This window comes from Acanthaster planci, linkage group LG06, assembly GCF_054643075.1.
Source record: "Acanthaster planci isolate LZ-2023a linkage group LG06, COTS_SCS, whole genome shotgun sequence".
NCBI classification, from domain to species: Eukaryota; Metazoa; Echinodermata; class Asteroidea; order Valvatida; family Acanthasteridae; genus Acanthaster; species Acanthaster planci.
In genome coordinates this window covers 16,613,804-16,624,259 of record NC_141782.1, presented here as the reverse complement: position 1 = coordinate 16,624,259, position 10,456 = coordinate 16,613,804, and the positions used below count along the sequence as shown (strand labels likewise).

General features: G+C 41.4%; 1 protein-coding gene and 1 long non-coding RNA gene across 9 annotated transcripts in view; one reads left to right on the top strand and one right to left on the bottom strand.

The window, feature by feature from the left end:
• Positions 1-3,940: 3,940 nt before the first annotated feature.
• LOC147798887 (uncharacterized) lies at positions 3,941-9,496 on the bottom strand. 2 transcript variants are annotated; one of them, XR_015425645.1, is made up of 3 exons: positions 9,327-9,496; positions 7,372-7,417; positions 3,941-6,286 (listed from the first exon to the last, which is right to left on the bottom strand). It is a non-coding gene; the product is annotated as an uncharacterized LOC147798887 (long non-coding RNA). The 2 variants fall into 2 exon arrangements; XR_015425646.1 differs by lacking the exon at positions 9,327-9,496 and adding an exon at positions 8,785-8,958.
• The window catches only part of LOC110982186 (uncharacterized), a 102,832-nt gene continuing 98,256 nt past the window's right edge, over positions 5,881-10,456 (top strand). For 2 of the 7 annotated variants that reach the window (XM_087137983.1, XM_087137981.1), the window contains exon 1: positions 5,894-6,223. In XM_087137983.1, the coding sequence (XP_086994109.1) occupies positions 6,157-6,223 (67 nt within the window). In that variant the 5' untranslated portion in view covers positions 5,894-6,156. Of the gene's footprint in view, positions 6,224-10,456 lie in introns of all 7 variants that reach the window. The other 5 variants (XM_087137977.1, XM_087137978.1, XM_087137976.1 and 2 more) reach the window with 4 other exon arrangements.

Below are 10,456 nucleotides of genomic sequence, written 5' to 3'. Positions count from 1 at the left end.
CAGTTTTCGTTTCAATTTCATGGGGGTTAGCCACGAAAATCTCTTGGGGGGGCCTTTCCAGGAAGATACCCCAAAACAGCAGTAAAACTAAGCGCTCATTTCTGAATGTAGCCGCCTGCCTCTATCCAGAATAGGCCCGCCATTTAGGGCTTTTTGTGAAAGAAGTACCCCGGACTGGAAACTATCATTCCCAAATTCGGACTTTTTAGAAATATTTCTATGATGCCTCCTGAATATGGCATGTCTTATTGTAAAAACCCCGTGGGATCACAAAATATTAATGAGTTCGCGCGCAGAAAATACACCTATTTGGAGGAATGCACCCCTGTTCGTCTTAGGAGCGCCCTCTCACGTATCAATAGCATCATAATACGTCTTGCCCAAGACCTGGCGAAGGTAGGCCTGACGCTCCTGCACATGTTGAAGTAAAGGCAATGCACTGTAGAACTTGGATTGGAAGATAAGCAATCATTAATGAAACAATTACCCTAGTAATCTCTAAGTTCTCAGCTGATGTAAGTAATTAATAGAGCCTCAACTACAATTTATACGCTTAGTTAGATAGTAGACTGGCGATTGCGCCACAATACGGGTTACAGGTCATGGCATGGCATGAAATTTTCTTGGGGGACTATTTTGTCCAACTTCTACACCCTTTAAATGCATAAAAACTAGGCTATTTGATGCTCCGTTTTGCGTAACTGTGGTCAACATTTAAATGTTGAATGTTTTACCAGAGAAATGAAGCAGCTGGTGCTGTGATATTCCTTGTACTGTTCAAATGGTAATCCAGAATTTGCTTATTAATTTAAGAATAATTGGAAGGAAACTTAAAACGGTCCTACCATCATGTATCATGTATTGAATAATAGCGAATTTCACATTTTATAACAAAATGAAACAACAAAATATCCAAAATGAATAGCAAAGCAAGGTCATTTTACTGGGGGAGGGTTGGACATGAAAATGGACACCATCAGCATTGGTCCTGAAAGGCCCGTCATCCACATGGTCATAAATTCCTACGTGTAAAAAAGGTCATTAGGAAATAAGAGGAAGGGGAACACATGTCGAATAAACTGAAACGGGAAACAAGGGTGAACATGAACAAAGAATTATTGACTGAAGAGGGACTCTACCCCACGGTCTTCGAGATGCCGGGACACTGTGTCTGAGTCCACTTAGTTAAATTGTCACCATCTCATGGTTTTCGTCAGGATATTTGGGGAGGGGGCAAAGCGCTCGTCATCGGCAGCAATCTAACTAACCGTTAATTGCTAGCGGTTTTTGCCGAGATATTCCAGAGTTTATTGGTTATTATCACAACAGGCAATAAAAGTTGTGAAACCTGAAATGTTCGCGAGCATAATTATTGACCTTTCAGATAATGAAAACTTAATATTCTGCAGCCTAGTTTTGGAAGGATGTGTCACATAATGGAAGTATAGATTTCCAGCTTGGCTCAGACGCCCCTGAAGAAAGAAACTGAGTCTATGCAACACCTGGCTGGATTGCTCAAGAGTTGGAATTAACGTCCGGTCGGCAAGGTGTTCCGGCGATCGCAGAATCCCGTCCCGTTCTTCTATAGTTTCCTTGTTTATTCAAGTTCTTGAAAATCCAAGTACATTTGATCCAGTCTCTTGCATAAAAGAAAGGTCCTGGTGCGCATGCGCGTTGCTGACGTTACATGCAGGTGAGAAAATCGTTGTCACCGTGACCGATCTGATAACATTTGGTCGGTCCTTTTTTATTATTTTCATTTAAGTCAGTTGAAATGATAACCTGAAAAAAATATATTTACATTTTTTTGTTCCATAACTTTGTATTTCGGAACAAAATAAACATGGATCCAACTGGTAGACCTTTGTCAACATACCCTTTAATCCTGGCGTACGACAACCTTTTCAGGTTTCTGTTTGGAGAGTGACAGCTATAGACACAGACGGATCCAGATCCATATTTTCGGGGGGGGTGGGAGCGTGGTAAAACATTTAAAAATTTCTTTATGTAACATTTTTCTAGTCTTTCTAATGGGTAAGGTAATGTTTTAAACTGTTTTTGGACACCAGCTGCAAAAGAAAGGAAATGAAAAAATTTCTCTCTGTTTTCGACCAACAAAATGCACTGGGGACATGGCCCCTATCGGCCCCCGGATCTGTCAATGGATATAGATCGAGACGGAAAGGCTCAGTGTCTTTTTTCAAACTCTCCATAATGTTGTACACCCAGCCGGGGCCAGATTAAATGTTCAAGCGGGGATTATATAGGCGCCAGTGTTCGTATGATGTGCCCGACCATAAGCACCAGTACCTATATTTTATTGTGCTGGTAAGAGTTGAATCCTCTCGTCACTAAATAAGCCATGTACTCCGGGTTAATTGCAGCTTTTCTATAATTATTCGAAAATTCAAACAGCGAAGCGGTCACTATAGCATATTCGTCAGCCATTAGGCCTACAATTTGTCCCTGAAGACACCCTCACTGGCACAATGCTTATTGTGCCCATTAGATAGTCATGCCCTGTGAGTACAACCTACATGTACTCAATAAATAGCTAAAATTGCAACCTCGCAAAAATGCAGCTTGACACATTTTTGTAAGCTTGTGGTCTTTGGTCCCAAAGTCAAGTTTTTTTTATATTATCAATCGTACTTTACAGTATAAAGGTCATTAACAATCTCTCCTGATTTCCTTTTCCTGCTTCATAATATCAAGCTCAAGCAAGCTGTTTATTAGAGTTAAACAATTGACCATAGGGTAGAAGTCCCAATCGCTCAAAATAGTTCGGCTGCCGGAAGTCTTTTGGAACTCATTGCAGACTTTCTGTGGTAGGCTTTCAATGCAGGGAACGTCAGACGAAACTTCCTGCTTTAACCATTTCGCCGAAAAGGTTACAGCTTGTGCCAGTTTGCCAAAGAACGCACTGAAAAATACTACTAGCTATACATTCTACACTCCATAAAAATCTAGACTACGGCCTGTCGATAATTGAATAACCGCTTTACTTGATCTGTGGTACCGATAATTCGGGCAGTATCCCCACTTTTTCGACTCCCCCTACACACTTTTTGCAGGTCCTATAACGGGATTGGGCTTAATGGGTGGGCCTACTATTAATGGCGGATGTTTGAAGATCTTACAACTGGCCCCCACTTAGAAAATCGTTCTTTGCTGTTGCTCATACTTGACCCATAAGAAGGCTTGTATGAATACAAATGTCATACAGTTAATATATATACAAACGAGAGCGATTTTTTTCTTTTCCATAATTATGTCTGAAAGATATTTCGATTTGATCAAATGCCTGTTTGCTGTCTGATTTCAAATGAAGTGACCTAGTTTGTGTTTACTCAGCTAAACGTCTTTTTGCATACAATTCTTTTCAGTTTACTTTGTAGGTACCAAGGTTGAGTTCATCTTCCAAACGATCCGCGCAAAGTCGCACCTGATCCTGTTATTGCAATTGGCCCAGAGGCGAGTTCCCCCTTTGATTAAAGAACTTCGCGATCAATAAAGGTTGCGCATGGCGGCCATTCTTCTCGAGCCTCTGTTCTACTGGGATACGCTGAGTATGCTATCTCTCTGTAACAAAAGCTGTTGGAGGAATCAGTGCATGGCTGCCATGCACATTGTACGTATTGTACCCTATTGGTTGTTGGTTTCCATGGCCGGGGTTTTACTCAGCAACACGTAAAGTACATATCCATGTACACGTATTGCTCTCTACGTTCAGGAACAGTCCCACCTGTTCTGCACAGCCTTGTCCAATCTAAGAGATTGATCGTTCAAAAATTGACACTTTTCCAAGCCGATGCTCATGTGGCAGTACATCTACATTAAAATGATTTTTTTTTAAATGATACCATAGGAAGTGTGAGTAAAAAAAGAAATGAAGATTGAATTCACCCTTCTTGAATAACTCATTGGACTACACAAAAGAAACTATGGCATGCATTTATTGTATTTCATGAACAGGAACATGCACTGGCCCTGTACCGGTACATCGTAAGATATGTGATAATTCAGTTGAATTATAAAAAGTGTATAATTGAATGAGCAGATGTTTTGATGTAGACGTCCAGTTTGAATTAATTTATTATGTGAAATACTGCCAAGTGTAATTTGCCGGGGCTTCGTGTTTGTTTTTTTAAGTTAAAAGAAAGTCCCTCCTTGTGAACACTAAAAGGAAATTTTGCACAAAAGGAACCTAAAAGCCTCATAAATTGTGCAGTAAATTGACCTTGAGTTGTAAGGAAACATCAAGGGGGTTTCAAAGGGTTTGGGAAATGCACTTTTTACTCTCTTCTACGTTTCTTGTAAAAAGGGTTTGGCCTTTAACAGCGGAGTTTCGGAAAATGAGGGTCATTTGTACAGCAAGAGTTGCTGATGGGACCGGTTATTCAAGACATCAAGTGACTCAGTGTTTTTCCTCACATATCTGCAACTTGAAGATCGGTACCAGTAAGTACCAGTACTCAGTACAACTTAAATGCTTTTACCATCTGTGCAAGTTGTGTCGGCTAACTTTTGATGTGGAAAATGTACACTATACTGTGGCCTTTTTTTTCAATTCACAGGACTTTGTAAATTTGTTGGTGAAGGTGACTAACAGGGTCATTTCCCAAAGTCAGTTACTACATTAAGTGATACGAAGTACATGTAGTACACTGTGTAATATCCCTGACTACCTTGCTCTGTGCTGTATACATGTACTGTACATACCGTATTACAGTCTTTCATGTCGGGCGCGAATCCTGACATGAATTTACCTATAAGCATAGATTTATTTCATGTAAAATGCCTTTAATTTTAAATTCGTTTTGAATTAGGTCAAGATGTGGTACCATTAGCAGTACATGTACAGCTTGTATGTTCTGTGTTGTCATTTTCCCGTGAACTTTGCGCACTCACCATGACGAGGTGAACATTACATTACATGTACCATACTCTGTGCACGTACCAGTGGCGTAGCTAGGATTTTACTGGGGGGGCACAAAGGGGCACCAGCATCTTACGGGGGGGGGGGCACCAGCTTTCAGTGGTGTGGTTTTTGGGCCAAGTTTTTGTTAGCCTTGTTCAATATCCATTCCTCCGTGTTTTTTTTTGAGGGGGGGCACCTGAGGGCACCGGGAATGGGGGGAGACGTGCCCCCAAGGCCCCCTAGTGGCTACACCACTGATATGTACAATACATTTATACATATACAGTTGCAAGCTGCATAGTGCAAAGTTTGTATCCTTATTTCAAAACAGATATTTTATGCTTCATTTGTAATATTTTGTGTCATAACATGATTGAATTTGTGGGTAGGGAATTAGAGATTAACCACAGAAACTGTTTATATTCATTAGAAAATTTATTTTTGAAAATTCAGTGTATGGAACTAAATAAAATGAATATCTTTATTCTTTTGTGGAGCCATGGTAAGAGTTCGTAGTTTCTACAGGTAGTGTAACGCGAGTTTTGGCGGTTAGAAATGTCATACTCTACATGTACTGTACCACTGCAAGTTTGAGACTCCCAGAATTTGTGATTAAACTGATCGATGATCAAATGTTCTGCGAATCTAAATGCAAATTAAACAATGAACGTTTTCGTCAAAAATAACTAAGCCCTAATGAACTCACTGTTGTTCTCAAAATATTTATGACAGTCCAATCAGTTAAAGCAAGATAAAACCATAACCATTTATTGTGGAAATTTCCAGCTCTTCCGTGCATTAACAAAAAACAAACATCGTGCAACAGAATTTGACTGTCTAACAGATTCACCACTGAACGGAATCAACTAGACACGATAGAGGCGGCGTCACTTATAACAAGTTAGCCTTGATAACTGATTGATGTTGTAACTACATTGGACAGGTGCCTGGATTTATTCTCCTACCCTGGAAGTGCAGAGCTGGTATAAAGTAGACAGACAATGCGTTTGGCAGTCAGTTGCTGTTTGAGGGCGCGCGGAGGGAGAAACTCTTGCCACAACTTAGCGTAGTAGCTCCAGTCCGTCAGGCCCTCGACTCCAGACAAGCTGTCGGCTGTTGTCGTACTCAGTCGGCTGTCAGTCAATTTCTCGTGGTAGAAAGAAGCCAAGAGACTTTTTTTGTGAAGCGTAAGTTTTGTTTGTTGTTTGCTTCGAGCTGACAGGACTTCCGTAGCAATGAAGATTCTCGCAATCTTCTTGCTGATCTCTCCAGTAGTGCTTGGAGGTCAAGTCCTACCACCAGGTGAGTGCTGCATCTTAAGTAACTCAGTTGATGTGTTTTATTCCTCCATGGTTGATGTGTGTACTGTTGATACCCCGGAGAACACATGAACCAAAAGAGCATCAATTAAAGACCGCTTCCATAGAACTATATAAAAACTACAGCGCTGATTCATGCCTGCTGGGTGCATCTATGTTTGTGCCATAGAGCTATATTCAAAAACCACAACTTCTCAAGTGCAGAGAAAATTTGACGACGCCCTGGGCGCAGACAATTTTTGCGTGCTTGTAGAACAATCAAAATCAGATTCGTCTCATGATTCAAAAGACACGCCGACGTTCGCATATGTTGTACTTGCACGTTGCATTTAGAAAATATTATTCGATATTTATTCTATCTGATTTTGAATGTTCTACAAGCACGCACATGGATTCAAAATGTCTGCGCCGCCGAGGACGGCGTCCAATTTTCTTCGCGCCAAGAATGAGAAGTTTGCACTCTAGTTTTTATATAGGCCTACAGCTCTATGGCCGGTTCGTACTTCTGACGAATGCGAAAACGAAATGCGTTTGACGTAAAGAAAAATGCGCAGCGAAATTTTGCTGGAGTTGAAATGTGTCCAACTTTTGCGATTTCGCAACGCGAATATTTGATGTGAGGTCACAGATTCGCTGAATATGAACTTGCCTTAAATGCTTCCTGTTATATTCAAAGGTGTGCCTTTGGGTTTTAAGTTGTGTTGTTTCATTTTCCTGTTATAAAAACTGAATAGGCCTACTTGGTCCTGTTTCCGTTTTAACATTTATTTGGGGCTGTGAGAAACTTTTAGAAACGTATAGACAGTTTGATTTGGCTTCGCGTGTCGGCAAAACTGCATGTGTTTGTTTGTCGGGAATCAAGTGGCCCCATCAGAGACAAGTTGCCTGAAAGCGTGAACACCGTAAACACTGAGCAACCATAGGCGTTGCTCGACTGTTTTAATTGGAGGGGCGATGCCACGCATCTTGACATTTGCAAAATGACTGTGATGGTTGTGCGATTCGCCGATTTTACACTTTTATAGGCCATCGTGATCCCCAATCCTTTCCCGCCCTTCGTCATTCTTGCAAACGGCACCATGAGTTTGCTAATAACAAACTAAGTAATGCAGATGGGATATCCCAACCCACCTGTATAGCGACGCCGGTGGGGACTTCTCGTTCTCGTGCGAGGAATCTGTGTATACAAAGAATAGGATTGTATTTAAAAAGAAAAAAGTAATCCCCATTTTGTCCCCTCAACCCCCCCCCCCGGAAAATCCAAGGCCTGGTGGTAGAATGGGCAAATGCCAACTCATAAGGTGCCAATTCAGTAAGATTTGAAGCTTGGACAGCCAGACCATCCTGGCCGAAACGTCGAGTTGATAATCACCGATTCTTGTCAAAACTACACCAACTCTGAAGAGATGGTTTCCGTGGTGTATCCAAAAACCCATAGAGCTCGTGCCACTTCATCTTGCCAGTACACTCAAGAACAGCACCCAAATTGAGCGAGTCATTGTCAGGCTGTTATTCAGTCAAGCGCGTCCAAGCCGAGCAATGTCCACTGATTAGAGTCGACTTTTGATGGCCTTCCGAATGAGGCGAAAAATGATAATGGTAGGCTTGGTCTTGGATCAAGTCTAATCAAATTTGTAGACTTTTACCAGTGTCATAACTTGAGTTCGGCTTGGTTGAACTTGACTCGTATACAGCATCGACAAAAGAGTCGGACTCAGACTCGATATTTTATGATGAATGTAAAGTATACGGCTTTTGACTCCTGATTTATTTATAATCCACACAATGGCGTAAACATTTGACAGTTGATCCCGAAATATGGGTGTCTTCAATTTACGATACAAATCTTTTCATTTCCAGGCTGAATCGGACCGTGATGACTCAGTCAAACTCACATCTGTGACTCACATACAATGCATTTTATAATAGGCTGCAAATTTAATCACATAATTCTGAAACACGAATAGGCCTACCCCAGTTTCTGGCAAATACATCTATAAGTTTCTAAGCTTACCAAGCTAACTTTTCGTCTTGAAATCTTTTCATGCGCTTAACGTATTGTCTGGACGACGTGCTACATTCTCTGTGTTGTTTGCTCTACAACTGACGATTTATTAGAGACAACCCTCCTCAAAAAAAAAAAAAAAAAAAAAATAATTTGATGGGTCGACGGACTAATTTGATGCGTCGACGGACTAACTTGACGGGTCGGCGGACCGGTGAACTAATCTGATGGGTCGACGGACCAGAGAATAGTATGTTAAGATAACATTTACTGCATACACAGTGCATGGTGCAAATACTGTACATGTACTGTTTACACTCATGCAAACTTGTAGTATGAGATCATAAATTGTAGGTCATACACTGTGCCCAGAATCATAGAACAAGGAACAGTTGCCTTTAGTACTACATGTACATGTGTATCAACCCGACATGCTGTTCAACAGATGATAGGTTAGATGACCAGTTACGTAACACTTTCTCCCGTAGACAGTATGTGTCCTTAGGTAACAGTGTTCATCACGTAAAATCATAACTTACCAGCATATTATTTTTAAGTGGAAACTCGATCTGTGAGTATATGTACTAACTTTGAAATCTGGTATACAAAACAATAATAAAAACATTTGCAGAAGTCGAGTGCGACGATGCTTAAAGTATAAGCATACAAAATAATGCAGGAGCTAACCTTGACAGGCTAAGCTTCTCTATACTACTGGCTACATCCACCACGACACAATTTAACACGCACACCACTTGAGCTCCATGTATATATATTGTATATATGTAAAAGAAAAGAACTTTGTCCTTCCTTACAAAGTATCAAAACATCATCAATCATAAACTAGGGTGCCATTCGAGTGTGCCATACAAGGGAGTTATGAACCATGAACGTGACAAGTAGGCATAAAATAAAGTACATGTATACAGTGTAAAATATCTTGAGATGAAAATAATGATTGCCTTTGATCATAAAAACAAGCAAGCAATACAAGTCCATCAACAGTTCATAAAATAAAACTCAAAATGAAGTTACATACAGATCGATTACAACTAGAACGTATACACGGACAGCAACGCACCCGACCCCATACGGCAACTGTGTCCGGGCTTGAGAGTGTCGGGCTGTTGACCAGTGGTCTGCGACTGGGTGGTTTGGGTGCAAATTGAATTGACACGGGCCCTAACTACCCTTTGGACTTTGGAGTCTCTTGATGGACATTTCCATCAAGAATATGATTGGTCACACCCAAATTTGATAATTGACCGTCCATGCCTTTTTCAAAGTTTGATTTGCATACATAAACTTCCCCATTGGTCAAATCTTTGAAGGTTCATTGTGCAACTCTGCCAGTTAGTTGGCAGATGATCAGAGGATTTCCTCCCAGGCCCCAACAACCTGCAACCTCCAAATTGATTAACCTCCCAAACTCAACTGACATTCCGTTTCTAAAAATAGGCTCTGTTAGGACTATGGAAAGGTTCCCCTAAAACAATGAATTGGGTTAGCAAGTAGAGTAAACATCGTGACCTCCATCATTGCATACCACTGATGGCTCCATTTCGGTTGCATAAGGTTGGAAAAGTATCCTTGGAACAACCCGAGCAGACTAAGGAAAACAAGGTAACCCACAAGAAATGTACATGTAGTACAATTTTCCATTCCCTGACAGTAAGCGAGTGATGTAGAGTTTTCGAAGAAGTCCCGTTTTTGAGACTCTTGGGCGTTTGCTCACCCAGTGGCGTAGCCGGGGAGGGGGTGGGGATGGGGGGAGGGCACGTTCCGCCCACAAATTCCTAGTGCCCCCCAGGCCCCCCCCCAAAAAAAAAACACAACCGATGAATGGATATTGAACAAGGCCAACGAACCCCCCCCAAACAAAAACAAAAAACACACCACTGAAAGCTGTTACCCCCCATAAGATGCTGCAGGTGCCACCTTGTGCCCCCCCCGGTAAAATCCTAACTAACGCCAATTGTGTTCTTATTCCTTCATGGTAAGTGTAAGCTCACGCGTGACCACGTTTTTTAATACTAAACAGCTTTGTTATATACTTTCGAATTCCTTAAACATCACTTTTTTCAGTGGCCACCACATCTCCCATTTCCTGTCAATGACCACCTGTGGCGTACCAAGAACTTGACCGTTTGGACGTTGGGGGAGGGGGTGAGCATGGACCAGAATTCACGCCCAGAATTCAGTGCTTATGAT